We start from the raw sequence: 18177 nt of genomic DNA, 5'->3' as shown, positions 1-18177 counted from the left end.
AGCAACTTAAATAGGTAAGAAAAGTTAGTTTAGTTTTAAATAATATTCTATATTAGATGTTTTGGATGTAGAGGTAACGTGCTCACACTATTTTGAAATTCTTTTAGGGATTGATATATTGGTTGATTCTTTTGAATTAAAGAAGTTAATATCTTAAGTTTATTTTGATTGATGACAATTTAAATGATGTTTACCTTTAATTTGTTTTGATGGATTGTGATTGTGAATGAATTCATATGAAATTTATGGATTGGTTGAATTGCAAAGAAAACACTATTTTGTTTTAAATGTTTTGTAGTGATTATGCATGCATCAACATGATTCTTAGAAGGCTACAACTAAAATAAATGGATACAAGTTGTAGATAATTGAGATCATCTATTCAAGTTTTTGTATAAAATATAAAATTAAAATTTATATTAAACCAATTAGAATCCTTGTGTTATTTGCAAATTTTTTGAATTATGCAGATTCGTAGGGTGAGAAATATGCTCATTGAGAGAAATTCTTTTTAATAAAGATCCGAGAGTTTTGGTAGTTGGGTGAGTCAAACTCTCACTAAGCGAGTTTTCTTAGTTGAGACCTCCATTGAAGTGCTCATTGGACGAGCCAAATCCTCACTAGGCGAAAATGCTTATTATGAAATTCTAAAATATTGTATTTTATATGATTTCTAAGTTAAAATAGTATTTTCATCTTAAAGTATTATAATCTTAATTGGTATAATATGTTATTGATTACTCTATAAAGTAAGAGATGATATGGATTTCATGTTAGTGATGTTTGATTTGAGTTAGAGGTATATGATATGATGTATGATGTAGAGATAGTTATTCTCAAGAAAGAGAATATTATGTTGAGATATATAAGATATGTATTAAATTTGATATCCGTCTAGAAGGAGATATTCATACCCATCTGATACATAGATGAAAATTATTAGGTGTTGAGAGTCGAGGGATCTTATATGATTGATTCTAAAGTTTGAAAAATAGTTGGTATGACATATCATATAGATTTACCCCGTCCAATAAAAAGACTTAGTTTTTATTTAATGTAACTCCATTGGAGAAATAACATACTAAAGGTGTATGATAAGTGTATATATCTAAGTCAAATTCAACACATATGTCGTCTTTTAGAAATAGAGTCAATAGTTGTGTGATGTATGTTAATAGTATTGTGAAAGTATAAATACAATATCTATAAGTCACGATTTTGAAAATCTTAATATCTTTCTATGAATACAATATCTATATCTCATAGTTTGCAAAATGAATAGTCAAAACTTCTTGTTATTGAGAATGCTTAGTTACAACCATGCAAAACTGTTTGGATTATAAATAGTTAAAACTTATTGTTCTTGAGAATGCTTAGTTACAACCAAGCAAAACTTTTTGTATTACATTAGACAAATCGAAAATAGTTTTGGTTTAAATATGTAATTAAGAACATGTGCTAAAAATTGGTGATTTTATTTTTAGAAAAAATAACATTAACCATCAAACGTGAAGATAATGTGCATGCACTACTCAATTAAAAAAATACATTAAAGAAACCAAAATAAAACATAGTTCAAAGAAAGACATTAAAATTAATTGCTAGTTTAAATGAGAAAAATCATAGAAACTCTCTTAAAGGAGAGAAGGTTTTAGCCAAAGACATTTTGGACATTAACATCTCCAATGAATTTCATGGATCAATATTGCTTCTTAATGTGTCTATCTTGCTTTCCCGCCCTTGAACATGATGCATGAATCCATGTTCTCCTCCATTTTCAGTCACCGAAGATACTTCTTGGATTTGGATCATAGTCATCTTCTTTTTTATTTCATTCAGGTTCTGATCAATCAGCCATGACAAATCATTCAAATCTATTAAACTAGGATTGTCAAAAACCTTCCCAATACTCAAGTACTGAAACATTAGATGAGTCATTTCTTTTTTCCTGTTCTCATTCCTCTGTCTTGTCAACTGTTGTTGGCTTTTGATGATTATTTGTTTCAACAAGCTCTCCTGATTCAACATCTTTCTGCTTTGTTTCTGCTCAGACATTTCCATGAACTTGGAAAGCACCCTTTGAACTTCTGACTCAGATGGCCAAACCTCTGGCTGGGGATCATTTGGAGAATAAATTATGGCACATGATTCAATCCCACAAAGAGTGCTAATTTCATTCATTTTCTTGATCAAACCTATTAATAAAACATAAATAAAATTAGAGAAAATGAGAAGTGATGTGTGATGGCACAAATTTATCCATATACATTCCTAGAAGAAAAATATATGAATAAAATAAAATAAAACAAAATTCTTTATAAACTAACTTATAGAATATTTCTCATATATATGATATAATTGAAGCTAATAATAATATACAAATTTATATAAATATGAAGAGAAAGAGAAATCAACCACTAACCATGTTTTCTTTTCTTTAACGTTGTCTTCCTCTTTGAGTCATTGGTAATGTATGTGAGATCCAACTTCTTTCTTGCCATGGTAGTGATCAAAAGAGAGAAATTCTGAAAATATTGTTAATGTGAGAATGTGCTTTTCTCACTTTCACTCTTTTGCTGTTTATATAAGCATACTTAAGATGCAAGTATATTCAAATTAGGGAAAGCTTGCTAGGTGCATTAATATAGAGAATCTCAATTACCAAATACATTTAAGCAAAAAATCACAATCCAATTCATTTACAATGAACAATTAGAGAAATTTTACAGATTAAAAAAGTGATTACAATGAATAGTGATTGTTTTTAAAAAGGTATAAACTAACTTATATTTGTTTATATGCAAATATGCTTTTAAAAACAACCAATTTTTATGATGAGTTATTAAAATAGTTTGTGGTTTTAATCAGATTTTAGATTTTGTTTTTTTTTTAAAAGCTGAAACAAAATAATAATGAAAATATAAGTAATTTTTTAAATGTTTTTTTACTTAAAAAAACTTCTAAATGGAAAAGCTACCATTTTTGGATGATAAACAAAAATTTAGATTTTCATGTTTAGATTGAGGACAAGTGAAACGAGTGGTCTCATGTTATACTTTTGCAGTGATATTCATGATATTTAGAAATTATATTTAATAATAATTAATTCAAGTAGCCTTGTTTAAAAGGATAAATGTTTTTTTGATGTGATTATTTTTTCATTAATTATTATATAACTAAAACTTAAACCCATTATGAAAAAAAAAATACTGATTAAAACGTGTATATTAAAAATAATATTTAATTACTCTTTACATCTTATTATTACAGAAACATTTTATAGATGAAAGATACTTCAATAAATCACTTAATTTTTAGCTGTGCATTAAAATATTCTAAAAAAATTCATTCATATATACAAAATGGATAAATTATTATTTAAATATAAAGTAGCAGTACTATAAATATTAAATAATCATTAATTATTTAATACAAAATAAAAATGTATCAACTATATATTAATCTAATACACTGAATATGTGTTATTCACTTTTAATTACATCTATAGTATGATGTATTATGTACCATAAAAGGAGATTCCACAGCTAACAATAGTTGGGTTAGCATATCTCAATAACTTACATAAACACATTATCCTCTTTATTTAATATATATATATATATATATATATATATATTAAGAAAAAAAATTAAAAGCAATCGTGAAATCTAGATCATCCATAATATGAAGCACAATGTCATCAATTAAACCATGTACTTCTTTTATTATTAAATTAATTGTGCTATTTATTAATTACTAAATTAATTATCATGATCTTTTTAAATGGTAAAAAATATTTTAATTTAAGGAAAACTAAATTAATTAATTAATAAAACATACTAAATGTGATTATATTTTTTTGTATTTGGTTTTAGTTTTTTAAATAATTAACAATCTATATGAAAGGCCGATAAAAAAAATCTATATGAAAGAATTTGATATAGATAATTACTCATCAGTCCAGGAGATAAGTAAAATACAATTAAAGGAAATAATAAGAAATAAGTAAACCAAAATTTTTAATTTATTAAATATTTAGTTTTAAAATAATCATTAAATACTTCAAATTAAAAATAACAATGTTAATAATCTGATTACGTGGGTCGGGTATTTCAGCCCATAACCCATAACCCGTAACCCGTAATACCTCACTCTCTCTGAAACTGAAAACAAGAAGGCAAAACACTAAACACAACTCACCCACAGCAACGAATCGCCTCCTCCCTCAAGCTCGCGGCGCGGCGGCGACCGGTTACCGGAAACCGGCAACATACTCACTCACGAGCAACGAATCTCATCTCCAATCTCCCCTCCCTCCGCTGCAAGCTGATCTGACCTCCTCCCTCAAGTTCGCGTCGGCGACCGCAACGGCGGGGCAAGGAGCCTCACTCTGACGACGTCGATACTCCTCTCCTTCTCTCTGTTAGGTTTTCTGCCCTCACGGTATGATTTTGTTTCTTCTCCTCTCACGTGTTTTCAGATTATGAGATATTTCTGGATCTGGTTTTGTGTTGTGCCGAAATTATGTTCTGGACGCCGCGTCCGGTCCGCATCGCATTCGGCGCGCTTAATTCTGTGGACCGCTTTCGTGCTTCGCTTGTCTAATCAAATGTTTTTCTTTCAAAAGAAGTAAAAAATTGGGGTTCTGAATTTTGGTTGTGGTTCTTGTAAATGTAATGGTAAAGATTGCTTTATGTCTTTGGCTGTTCTTCAGGAGCATTTGGATGCTGATATGTGTTTTAATTATTTATTGTCAATTATTTTCATTCAGTGTTCACGATAATGTTGGTTTGTTGCCGGTACTGTAAATCCTAGACAGTGTAATTGTGGTAAGTACAAGAGTTTAATTTGGAAAAATTCGCTGTTAAATTCTATCCCCACATTCGTTTCAGATTCTGGAAAAGTTTTTGGAATGGCTGCAATTTACAGTCTTTACATCATCAATAAGTCTGGTGGTTTGATCTATTATAAGGTATGGTTGTCTTTACTTTCTGTTGCTCTCTAATTCAAACTTTAAATTATTTCTGATGGGTTTCTAAGAAATTTATTTTATATTCCCCTGAAATGATGGCAGGAAGCATTATTATTGTTACATGTTTTTTTTCTAATGTGACAGAAACCTAAAGTTCTGACATTGTTATACTTTCTTTTGCATGGTTAATTAAGTCTCGTATGTCCGATCAGCTTGTATATTGAGCTACAGCTTCTAAATTCGGTTAAAGAAATGACCAAGATATCTTTTACATTTCATCCCACTGGTTCCTCAGTATATAAGTCTGATATTTGGAGTTTTGTTTGTTTCTTAGAAGCTAGAATTGTCAATATGTTTAAGAAGAAGTATGCTGAATCTTATTAATTAGGATATGGACTTGCTGGGAAGATGGATAGCGACGATATTTTAGTTTTCTTTCCGACCTTTCGTTTTAAAAATCAATTTCAATATTTTAGTTAGAGTTTTAGTTAAGCTTTTCTTTTTACATGGAATCTATTATAATTACGACAATTCTTTTGCATTTAGGATTATGGGTCTGCTGGACGAATGGATACCAATGACAGCTTGCGGGTGGCAAGTTTATGGCACTCAATGCATGCAATCTCTCAGCAGTTATCACCTGTATCAGGCTGTTTAGGAATTGAACTTCTCCAAGCAGATACGTTTGATCTTCATTGCTTTCAGTCGCTGACAGGTAATTAGTCTTTAACTCATTATTGCACTAGCTTTGCAATTTACTCAGTGAATACATGATTAGTTTATGTCTAGTAACACCTTTTCCTTTTCATGCACGCATGTGCTTTGAGTATATGCTCTAGATAAGTATTTGTAAACGCCATTATAAATGAAGTGGACTTGATTGCCTTGGGATTTTAATCTTGATTCTGTCTAAAAGGTCTCCATAGGCTAAACAGATAAACCCCATTATAAGGTGAACTTAGAAATGTTATGTTGCAAACTTAGAAATGAATTATTTTCTCGAACACCTGATATTAGGAGTAAAAAACAGAATCGTTTAGTTGGAAGACAGGTTGGATTAATGTAGAAATAAATATAACTTGTTGGTGATATGACCCAGTATGTTAACTGTATTTGATTTTTATTATTATTTTTGTAATTACATACTTCTTTCTTGCTGTGTGATTATAATGTTTTCTCAGCACTGTCATTTTTCTGGTAATAAACACCCATTACTTCACTTTTTCGCACTGTCCTCATTTGGCTTTTTTTTAAACACAATACAAAATTTTCCATTCCTCTGGGTCACATCTGCATCTTCGGATTTGGATCAATGAACTTGAATTCTTGAGAGTTGACATTGTTTTAGATGTTTGGCTGTTGTTTAGCTGTTTCCTTGCCCTACTTTAGCGTTTATGTTTCACACTTGTTATTTTAATGGAAGTTGGAACTATCTTTTTATTGTTTAGCAGTTCTGTATTCGGTTAAATGTCACTGGCAAAATAAGCATGCAAGATTTTCTCACTTTTATTTCTTCCTAATATTGGTATTAACAAAAATGTTTCTTCTCCCTTGCAGGGACAAAGTTTTTTGTGGTATGTGAGCCGGGAGCTCAACACATGGAAAATTTACTGAAATTTGTTTATGAATTGTACACGGACTACGTTTTGAAGAATCCGTTCTATGAGATGGAGATGCCTATACGTTGTGAGCTTTTCGATATCAACCTAACACAGGCAGTCCAAAAGGATCGTGTTGTATTTTTGGGCCGATAAATTTATATCTTACCGTTTTCACATTTTGGATGAGTACATAATCTAAATATTGCCATTCAATTGCTTTGAAAGTATCGTATGACTGCTAGCCTTTGTTGCTTTTTACGCACAAAGCAAGAATTACAATGTCTGAGACAAGACAAGTTTTCTGACATCCGATATTCATTTTCGAGCAATGCTTTACATATGGGGACTAGTTAGAAATTGCCTCTGGCTATACATTATTACCTTGGCTGTGGTTTAAGGTTTGTAATGTGAATTGGGTTCTTACATGATTGGTTATTGGTGTAACGGGTCAATAGTCAGTTGCAATGTTTCATGTTCCTCAGTTAGTTACAAGATTGTAATCAGTTTACTGTTCTCAACGATCCAAATCATACATTCTAGTCATGCCTTCTTGTTTGAGGAAGCTTTTCCGAAAGAGAAATATAGGATACAATGGTTTACTAATGGAGATAGAAACTCCCAAGTTTTTTTTACAGTGTGGTGAAATTCAAGCATTCTATTCAATCCAATTTGATTCTTAGGGATGCGAATAAGTTTCTAACTTCCCGATCAGATCTAGATGCTCATATCTTAGGCTACTTTTCTTCTCTCTAAGCATGCAGGAATGACTTCTCAGATGTTTCCTCACTCCATGCTCTGTCAAGCTCCATGCTCTGTCAAGCTCACCAAGCCTCCCTCATTCGAAAAGGTCAAATAGGTTATCTTCTCCCTGAATGGGCACAGTGCCTCTAACTTTGATAGTTTTGGTGGCTACTTCTACCAAGTTTTCTGGGATATCATTGGGTTAGATGTCTTTTGCTCTGTCTCTCAATTCTTCCATCAGGGTTAGATCCTTCTTGATGTAAATTCTAACATTGTTTTGCTTATTCCTAAGTTCCAAGGGGGCTGACCACATTAACAACTTTTGGCCTATTGTTGTGGTAGCTTTAAAACCATCACCAAAGTTATGCTTAATAAACCATCTTTGATTGCCTCCAGGATCACTTCTCCTTAACAAATTGACCTCACAACATCCGTTCAAGGCCGATAGAAACCATTACACACAAGCAGAAAATTGATGAGACTGATCAAAGATCAAACATCAAGTAGTACTAAATATACTGAGTGGCGAGTGCCGAAGTCTTACTTAAGCGTAGGAGTGCCTTTTACATATATCATCCGAACCTGGAATTCATGAAGACAAGAAATAGAGCAGACTAACTGACCAAAAAGGAGTTCAATCGTTCTCTTTATTTCAATCCTGTTCGAGAATAGTTTATATAATTTGCTATTTAAAAGAATAGTTTATATAATTTGCTATTTAAAAGAATGACTCCATACCCCAAAAGTCACCATTTAGTGTATAATTACTTTTGTTTTCGGTTGTCTTGAAGGTATGGCACATTTAGCAAAAAGTATCGTGAGTAAAATATTCATCAACACCTCTTATATAGTTAGAGAAAAAAATAAAACAAAAAAATTATAAAATTCAGCCTCCATTATTGATGATATGTATATTGTTATTTCTTGTTTGTTTATATGTTTATGGTCAGACTAATTCATGTTGAATAAATCTGTATATATTTACTTAATCCTCTTTCTTAAAGAATAATGTGATTTGGCTAATAATAGTATTTTAACCTTGATTGACTTATTTAATATACATATTTTCTCTTGTCTAAAAATCTACTAAAAGGCAACCAAATATTCTTTTCCTTTTCTCAATCGATAATTGTTTTGAATTGAGAGATGGTACTTAAAAATAATCTGCATTAAGTCTTTGATAGTGTTCCTAATATGATAATTAGGAACCAAATATGAACTCAATTCTCCACAGATTCTTATGCAATGCGACAAATGGAAAAACTGTGCAGTCCAATTGATTATTGAAACTGATGGATAGGTTCAGAAACTTAATGAGTTAGATAATTGTCTTACTTACCAACCATGCATAGCATGTATTATTTTACATAAAAGACTGTGTAAATACTGATAACATAAATAATTGTTGCAGAGTCATATCAACTTATAAACTGTTACATATTATTTGTTGAATTTTATTTTAAAAACTAATGATGGCATATAAATATTAAATTATATTTAAAATTATGTAACTTACTTATAAATCATTTTAGTTTCATTGATTATGTGGTTCTCCATAAATATATGTGACATGAAGTTAAATTTAATCATCTATTAACTGAAGAACTAAATTCAACTATAAATTAAATGTTAAATGACTAAAACTGATGTTTAAAATTTTCAGGATGATTAAGTTATTATAATATGTCTATATTTCTTTTGAAAGGTAATTTTTTCAGAGGATTATATGTGCCTAATTAGGAGGACTAATTTGCATGCTTACTTATACTTTGAAATAGTCGTCTATAGGGTTAAATGTACAATGGTTTTTTTTATTCATATTTCTATCTAATTCATAAACAATTTATAGCTCACATTTGTCACATGCTATAAATTCATTAATGACTTAATAAAAATATTGTTGTACTTTTTGGAAAACGAAATGACCATTTCAAATGAATAAATTTCGAAATATGAAGATATTAAATTAAAGATGTTTTGTATACTTTTTAATGATAATTACAAAAGTGTATTAGCTTAATGTTATTTTATTTATTTTCATTTGTATTGATTGATTAAAAAAGATAACAATAATGAAATATTCTTTTCTCAAACTAAACACATTAAATGCTATATATATTTTTGTTACTGTTGTGGTTTCCTTAAAGGAAAATAATTCTTTGATTTGTTATGTTTATTTGCTAAATTTGAACTTCAATTTAGCAATCATGGAAAAATCTAGACCACAAAATATTTGGTGAGAATTAATACCCATTTTCTCTCCCCTCAATAAGGAAAAAGACTTTTATTTTATTTTATTTTATTTCAAACAGCTAGGTTAGTAATTTGTGGACATAAATTATGTAAACTTTTGGATTCATTTTCCTCTACCTAAACAAAAATATATTTTTCAAAGATTTTTGTTAAATTTCATCAAAGTCTCTATGGCTTGACTATGACCCATATATTATTGCTGCAATTTTCATAAGGTTTACCAAGGTTAAAATATATACACATGTTTTTAGTTTCCTCAGACCCCTACCCTTCACAAATGGCCATTTTGGTTCCATATGTGTGTTCATAATTCAACTGTCCTTCACTAAAATACTACCACCCAAGGTCATCCACAAGTTCCTTTACCATAAAATTGGGACCAAATAAATTGGACAATCCCTTGTGAAGGGAACTTTCATTGATCCCTAAACCAACAGCAGAAACCAAACAAATCTGGTACATCTTATATTCATTAGTTTCACTTTTAAAATAAGTGAGAGAAACTTTCCTTTTTCATCACTTGTTTTGTTCCTGAATTAGCCTACTTTTCCCCTTGTTGGTTTATCTTTTACATTCATTTTTTTAACTTTTTCTAGTGGAAATTCCCCCTTATGTCTCAAAATTGTCCATATCTATACCTTACACTAGGACTAAGAATTAGCATTGAATCATCATGGAAGGTTCATTTCATATGTGTTGTTAGGAAATGTGATTTCATAGTAAGCTGCATGCCTTTTAAAGATACTTTTACGCGTATGTAATCCTTAGGGAAGGTGTCAAACCAGATCCAAACCTATCAAAGAGGGCATATTCCTTTGGGACTGTGACAAATTTGGTTTTTTGAGAGGGAAGAAGCTATTATTCTATCTAATAAGTCTAGTTCAGTTCACAACAAAGTTTGTTAGAGAAGACTCTGTTCAATTCCTATATAATACATCTTTATAAATGATTTACAAAAGTCTCTCAGAAAAACCAGAGAATCTAATGGTGGTAAAAATAAAATATGACTTAGAATCACAAGTTAAGTTAGAAAGGATTCTTTTTGAAGTTCATTTACATATGTACTAGTCATTAATTTATGATGGTATATGATTGATTGGTACATGAAATCTTAGAAGAAGAAAAGATAAAAAGGGAAAATAATAAAGAAAGACAGGGATTAAGATTTAAGAGAAAGCTCAACCGAAACTTGCATGTGCCCCTAACATGGTAGGGCCAAGTATAATTTCATCAGCTACTGTGGCCTTTTCTTTCTCTACTTTATATAGTTAGCTAGGAATACAAATCACAATTACCATGGTTTTCTTCTCAATCCATTCTAAGCTAGACTTATAATAACAACATGACAAACAATTCCCTATCTGTTCTGTCACATAAAGTATATTTTAGAGCCTATTTTATGTCTATTAATGATTATATGCCAGAAATTGGTGACAAGCAAATTTAATTGATAAAGGGTCTAAAAAGAATTTAGAAACGTAATACCAAAAGTATAAAACAATCTAGAACACCAACATGGTTATGATTGAGAGGTAATTATGTTTTTTAAGTCATTTTAAGGTTTAATATTAAGAGTCTTTATGTATGTAAACATTATACTTTACGAGAAATCTCATTGATAACAAGCAAGGATCACTCAACTATGATTGTAAGAATGCAAAAAAACTTAACTCACTTTTTCCTCTTAATTACTTAGTCTTGTTATCTCCTAAAATTAGCTTCTATGTTTTGACCAGCATATGGAGCCTTTTTAATTGATTAATCACTTGGATTTAAGAGATAGAAATTGAAGTGGACCTTATTTATTTGATTCATTTACTGAATACTTAGATTGTCACCTAATTTTTATAATGGCGTAATTATTATAGCAAAAGTGAGAAAACTTTATGGGGATGTCCAAAATTCTGCAGAATTGAGCTTGCAGGTTCACATGAATGGAGTTTGGTTTCTTATTATACATTCTTTACTGATTTCTGCAATTCAGAAGCTCGTTACAAGAAAAAGAAAAAAAGAAGCACGAGATGAATAGACTTGTGCTACTTGCATTGCTGATGAGTGTAAGAATCCATGTGAGATTAATTCACTTATCTTCTGTCCTTGTCAAGGAAAGTTGTTACCAAGAAAATGATATGAAAATGAATAGACAAATATGTGAAAGGGTTCTCACATAGTCGGTCAGAAGCTATTTTCTCTTTTATTTGATTTGAAAGGAAATATGACAGTCTCCAAAGCATTTTGTGCAATAATAGCCATTGCACTGTCCTTGTCAATGTCATTTAGAGCAAGCAAGAAAGAATTATGCATTATACTTTATTTTCAAATATATCATGTGATCCTGCTCCCATGTTTATAATAAATTTTGTAGCAGTTGAAATTTTAAGACTTTGATGATATCAACATGGTTTACAAAATGGTTACCTCATTAAAGTGCTGTTAACTACTATTAGTAGCTTATTTTAGTTATGAACAGAAGACCACAGCTTAACCAATAAAATAACCGAATAAATGGATCAAACAAAGGGGAAAAAATAACCCTTTTGAAATAGACATCAATGCTATAGTTTACATTCTCAAAGGAAATTTCTAAACATAGTTTTTTAAGAAAATTTACCCACTAGTACTTTGTCGGTCGTTTATTATATGTTATGAATTATTTTTTAATTTGGGTGAAAAGTTATATGGTGTGAATACAAAGGAAATACCTTAGAATGATCCTATTATTAATATTAACTCAAAATGCCCTGTAGAATATAATTAACTGAACTACCTAACTAATAATTGAAGAAGATGCCTTTCAACAGCAAAAGTTTACTTGTATAAGGTTATAGATTTGGATATTTAGTATTTTTTTAACAGTAAGGGAACAAAAATCCATTTTTTGAATCATTCATTTTATCTTTTATTTTGTCCTTTTTTTTGTCAGGCCAAAATAATGTTTTGATTTAAGCAACTTGAAATTTTAGTTAAACCAAAAGAAGCACAAGCTAGTTTTAACATAAACTAAAAGTGTATTTGTGTTTTACAGGGGCGAGAGAAAATTGCAGAAGAGAGAGTAAAGGAAAAAAAAAGGGATTGTGTTGAAAATTGATAAATAATGAAGAAAAGACAGTTTTTATATTGATAAGCTTGTATTCTTTTGAAGCATGTTTCTGAGAAATTCTACAATACACTTTTAAGGTGTGTCTATGCACTTTGAATGTGTTATGATTGAATATGAACAAAATAAGCACACATGCACCAATGATAACATTCAAAGTTAATGGATGAACATGACTGTACTTTTACATGTAGAATCTTTTATTTTTCTAAACTCAAGAACTCCTACTCACAGACATTGAATGTGAATCTTCCACAGAAGAAAAGAAATTTGCTAAGCTATCTTTAAAAAGAATATAAAAAAGAAAAAAGAAAGAAAGAAAAACATGATGAGAGTGATATAAAAAATGCCATGTTATCTTGTTCTGGTTTTAATCAACATAGCATTGGCAATGTATGCTTTCAAATATCAACCATGTATTCAATAGTCAATACTAGTTTTCTGGCCATTGCATTGCATGTGATTAGAGCTCCCATAAAAGTCAGCAGAACATATCCACAATGTCTGTCTCATCCCATGTGTCAAATTATACATTTGATTCATCACTTTAGTAAGAACCCTCTTAGAAAATAACATACACACACCGGAAAGCAAAAAAACAAAAAAACAATTGTTGAGGATGAATAACAAGAATAAAGATCCTTAAATATTCTTCACCTCCAGATTCCTATGTTAATTTAGTTTTCTTTCATTAAGAAATCACTGACACCAGATACGATGGTTGCATTCTTGTGAAACAAGATCAAGAATACCTGGTCACACAATATAATGATAAAATTTAGAAAGGGTCTAAATTCAATTTCCCCCATTTGGAAGCATATATTAATGTTAATTTTGTTAATTAAACTTTGTGCCCCTTAGAAACCAAGGAAATAGGACTCATCCCCAACAAGGGAGAAAAGGAAACAGCCACATTAACTTTCAGAATATACTGTGGTTGTTAAAAACAGCTAGTAGTTTCATTTATCACTTTTAACTACCCTTCTTTTTTTCTCTTTAAGTCCATTGATTCCTATTTAGTAAATTCTCATAATGTATTTACACACATATATGACAATTATTTTCAAGAAATACTTGTAACTTGTAAGACTCCACATAATGGTTTTGTCCACATGTTTTGTGTGTCAAACACCAAATCAATTAGTGAGTGTAAATATGCTACACCTAATTAGGACATGATCTTCCACCAAATAGAAGCTCCTTCTTCAATGTAATTAAAAAACTCTCAGAGGGAAGGGTCAAGTAGTTAACTTACATTTGTGTGAGTGAAAGCATACCAATTACCACTCTCAGATTGTCCAACTGGAAGCAAGGCTGTTTCTATTAAAGTATCAACCAACTCTTTTATTATATTCAAGAACTGAAAATACCAAATAAATCAATAAAATAAAATGACCAGGCCCTTGAAATACTTCTTATGTGGCACATTTTGAAGCACTGAGAAGATACTGTTCTATCCCCTTTTTGACCCTTGGAAAAGGAGAGCTGGCTGCACCATACAAATGTCCTAAGTAGCTTCTTCTTTTGATTTTGCCCAGTTAGACAGATACTTCTCCATGTGCTAAGATACTGTTCATAATTTCTTAAGACCCTACACATCTCAATTCAAAGTGCAATTTAGCTTTTGAGACTTTTATCATAGGGACTCTTAACACCATGCAAGAGCTAATCATACCTCAGCTCTTATCCATTTATCCATTACATAAAAGGCAACAACAAAAAACTGCTTAGCAACATCCTCTATCAAATATATCCTTTATTATCAGTTAAAATCTGATAAAACTACAAAATTTTACTGGTTGTATTAAGTTGTATTTTCTAAACTCTAACTAATAATAAAAACTTCTAAAAAGAATGACTTAAAATGTGTTACTAAGGGAAAAAAAGAAGAAATGTTGATTATTCTATTGGCCACAGAAAAATATTAATATTGATCTATAAAGTTGGGAAGAAAAGATAGATGGGGTTGCATGTGCAGGGGTGTGGCCCACAATATTAGCGGTTGGGAACCTCAACTAGAACCAGCGCATGTGCACTTCATTTGTCACTTGTTCAGTGGCTTTGGGGAAAAATAACACTTTTGTTGAAGTTAGTAATAAGAGAAAAGAAAAAAAGTAAAAAGATGTTACTTATAAATAGAGGCCCCCCTTTAAGCACTTGACCTCACAGCATAGCAAAGAAAGTGCACATTCCTCTGTTTTGCTCCCCTGTTTAGGCCTTATCATAGCTCACAATGGCACACAAGGAACTTTCCATTGCTCTTCTGACTCTCATTGTTGTTCTCTTTGTTAACATGAATCTCCAAGGTGCCACTGCTGACTATGGTGGTTGGCAGGGTGGTCATGCCACTTTCTATGGTGGGGGTGATGCTTCTGGCACAATGGGTGAGTTTAGCCTTCATTTCTTTACTTTTTCTTTTCCTTTGTGGAGAGTAATATTTTTTACAACTCAAATAGTGCAAATACTTCTTCATATTTGTATTTATCTTTATTCTCTTTTTTAGTGACATCATAACATATATTATGTCCACAATTTTCACTTTTTATTAATTTCTCTCTCTAAATATCTACTACTATGGATGTTTATGCATATTTTCTGTTCTGATATCAAATGATAAATAGAATGGAATGAAAGGAAATCAAGTAGATGAAATGAAGTTAAGATATTGCTATGATAAAATAAAATAGAAAGTGGTTTTATCTTATACTTTTAAATCAAGAAAACAAATATTGCATGAAAGTATTGCCTCAAATTCTAATCCATGCATCTTACTTTAAAAATAAGCCAAAAACACTGAAATCTAATGTCATTTTTATTACATCTCACTTATTATATTTCTTTTCATGAACCTAAATATTGGCTAGAAATGTAATTTTAGCAGGAGAAAGAATAGAGGAATAGTGAAACTGTACACATAGCTTGAGCTACGCCCATTTTACTTAATGTGCCGTGTTACCATTTACTAGTGCCGACATTAGCAATAGCAACACGTTCATAACTAATACTATAATGTGCAAGTGTTAATAAGTTTTGCATCATGTTTCAAAACATGAAAATCTAGTCACTTGTCAAAGATTTCAGTTATGTGAAATTCCTTGCAAAACTACTCTTTTTAACATTGTAAAGAAATAAACTCCTTTTAATTATTATTATTATATTGAAAGTTGAGATGGTGGGGTTTATCCTTTTGTTTTATACATGCAGGTGGAGCATGTGGGTATGGAAATTTGTATAGCCAGGGTTATGGAACAGACACTGTGGCTCTTAGCACTGCTTTGTTCAACAATGGCTTAAGCTGTGGTTCTTGCTTTGAAATGAGATGTGATGATGACCCAAGATGGTGCAAACCTGGCACTATTACAGTCACTGCTACTAACTTCTGCCCCCCAAATCCATCTTTGCCTAACAACAATGGTGGTTGGTGCAACCCACCTTTGCAACACTTTGATATGGCTGAACCTGCCTTCCTTCAAATTGCTGAATATAGAGCTGGTATTGTGCCGGTAGCCTTCAGAAGGTAATTGAAGCCATAAATTTGGCAATGCTTTCAAGCTTAAAGGTCACATTTAATTCATTTACAACTATATTACCTAATTTATAAAGTGAAGTTATTAAATGTTGAAAATGAATTACTCTCTCATTGAAAAGTCACATAAAGGTACAACACTTATTCTCATTTTAGTGAATGGCCCTTATTCATGAACATGTGAAAATTGGTGTAGCCCTTACCAAACCTCAACTTCTACCTTTCATATCAAACTGATCTCAAACTGAAGAGACTTGAATAACATAATTACCTTATCTATACTAACCATATTAAGCCTATAAAGTGAGTAAAAAAAAACAAGTAATCTCAGATGCTGATGAGAAACTCAAACAGCTGATATTCAAAGACATTCATGATTTGTTTACTTACATGCAGTTAATTTTCTTATCTATGACTGGTATTCCTCACTTTATCTTCATTGTTCAATTGATCATATGTTTAACTAGTACTAAACTAAACTATACTATAATTTTGGTGATGGCAGGGTTCCTTGTGCAAAGAAGGGAGGAATAAGATTCACTATCAATGGTCACTCTTACTTCAATCTAGTTTTGATCACCAATGTGGGTGGTGCTGGGGATGTGCATTCAGTGTCCATCAAAGGGTCCAAAACTGGATGGCAACCCATGTCAAGGAATTGGGGCCAAAACTGGCAGAGCAACTCCTACCTCAATGGACAAGCCCTCTCATTTCAAGTGACCACCAGTGATGGCAGAACTGTGGCAAGCTACAATGTGGCACCAGGCAATTGGCAATTTGGCCAGACCTTCCAAGGAGGCCAGTTCTAGAGACCTTAGCAATGAGGGTAGAAAATAGTACAAAAAAGTTTGTATACCTATTATTATTCACCTCAGTAGAAGAACCATAAAGTGTCATAATAGGTGTTGATCAATTCTTGTAACTGTGATTCTGAAAGGCCAGTGTTTTATTTTATTGGTCTAGAAAGTAGCTGAGGTGTTTATGTGGCACCCGCTGGTCACTTCACATATAATATACATGTATGGAGAGAGTTGTATTATCTTGTGTGTTGTGCTAATTTTCTTCAATCGAAGTTAATAATTATATTGATCAGAGAAGTTTAATTTGCATGAAATATTTGTTTCACCTATCTCATAATAATGAGTTGTTAAATGATTAAATGAAATTAATTAGTAGTACTCTCTTTATTATTGTTGGATTCAAAACTCACTTCTTACTCATTTTTAACTATAATATGACAGAACAGTGCCTTTATATTATTGAAAAAGTATTACTAACACATTTTATAACATTATTTTATGAGTACTTCAAATTCATGTAATAGTTTGAAAATGAAATCCAATTCATGGAGAATTAAATAAAATCCACATTTAAAGTGTTATAAAAAAGTGTTGAATGGTGTGTGATCAACATTTAATGTAATTTGCAGAAAGGAAAATTTTGAAATTTGGTGTTAATGATATGATGAATGATATTTTTGTTGAGAAAATTGAGCTTTCATGTATTAGGTGAAGCTTTATGACATGTATATTTCAAGCTAAATAACTGTTTGAGTGATTAACTAATCATGAAAAGTAATCAATATATCTTATTTATTATCTATGCTAATTAATACATATCTCAACATTTTTACAGTTATTTAGTTTCATATGACAGCTTAAATTTTTGCAAAAGTGTGTTAGCATGAAAAATTAAAACCAGAGAATATGAACAAACATGAAGAATGTTGCAGCAGAAGTTGAAGTTGGTTTTAAGATGTTAAACCTTCAACAGAAGCCATTGGTCAAACGATATTTGAAAGAAAAGGAATGAAAGAAACATTATTTTTCAAGAAATATCTTGTTATTGTGAAGTCTACATTGTTGATTGAAATTATAGACATGAGGCAATGACCTCCTCCTTGTGTGATGGGTTGTTTGTCTAGATGTTTCATAGTTTTTGAGTATGCAAAGACACCTATCTTTATTTATGGAGAAAACTATGCAGA

The 18177-nt window shown here is 31.0% G+C and overlaps 2 protein-coding genes and 1 pseudogene across 2 annotated transcripts; 2 read left to right on the top strand and 1 right to left on the bottom strand.

Annotated features, from left to right (window-relative positions):
- Positions 1–1692: 1692 nt before the first annotated feature.
- On the bottom strand, positions 1693–2501 carry LOC137833493 (agamous-like MADS-box protein AGL80). Its single transcript, XM_068641839.1, has 2 exons — positions 2423–2501; positions 1693–2195 (listed from the first exon to the last, which is right to left on the bottom strand). Exons 1-2 carry the CDS (start codon positions 2499–2501, stop codon positions 1693–1695), a joined length of 582 nt encoding a protein of 193 aa, XP_068497940.1.
- Positions 2502–4114: 1613 nt separating this feature from the next.
- On the top strand, positions 4115–6878 carry LOC137831557 (uncharacterized). Its single transcript, XM_068639280.1, has 4 exons — positions 4115–4443; positions 4893–4972; positions 5519–5687; positions 6530–6878. Exons 2-4 carry the CDS (start codon positions 4913–4915, stop codon positions 6724–6726), a joined length of 426 nt encoding a protein of 141 aa, XP_068495381.1. The 5' UTR covers positions 4115–4443; positions 4893–4912; the 3' UTR covers positions 6727–6878.
- A 7938-nt stretch (positions 6879–14816) lies between these two features.
- LOC137831556 (expansin-A8-like) lies at positions 14817–17287 on the top strand (annotated as a pseudogene).
- The last annotated feature ends 890 nt before the right edge of the window (positions 17288–18177 follow it).

Source organism: Phaseolus vulgaris, chromosome 6, assembly GCF_000499845.2.
Source record: "Phaseolus vulgaris cultivar G19833 chromosome 6, P. vulgaris v2.0, whole genome shotgun sequence".
In the NCBI taxonomy this organism is placed as follows: domain Eukaryota; kingdom Viridiplantae; phylum Streptophyta; class Magnoliopsida; order Fabales; family Fabaceae; genus Phaseolus; species Phaseolus vulgaris.
This window is presented reverse-complemented; position numbering and strand designations above follow the sequence as displayed.

Excerpts from the sequence above, each read along its gene's own strand:
- LOC137831557 (XM_068639280.1), top strand. The coding sequence starts at position 4,913 with ATGGCTGCAATTTACAGTCTTTACATCATCAATAAGTCTGGTGGTTTG. Across the intron at positions 4,973-5,518 it reads GTGGTTTGATCTATTATAAG|GATTATGGGTCTGCTGGACG; the intron begins GTATGGTTGTCT and ends TTTTGCATTTAG. Across the intron at positions 5,688-6,529 it reads TTGCTTTCAGTCGCTGACAG|GGACAAAGTTTTTTGTGGTA; the intron begins GTAATTAGTCTT and ends TCTCCCTTGCAG.
- LOC137833493 (XM_068641839.1), bottom strand. The coding sequence starts at position 2,501 with ATGGCAAGAAAGAAGTTGGATCTCACATACATTACCAATGACTCAAAG. Across the intron at positions 2,196-2,422 it reads GTTAAAGAAAAGAAAACATG|GTTTGATCAAGAAAATGAAT; the intron begins GTTAGTGGTTGA and ends TTTTATTAATAG.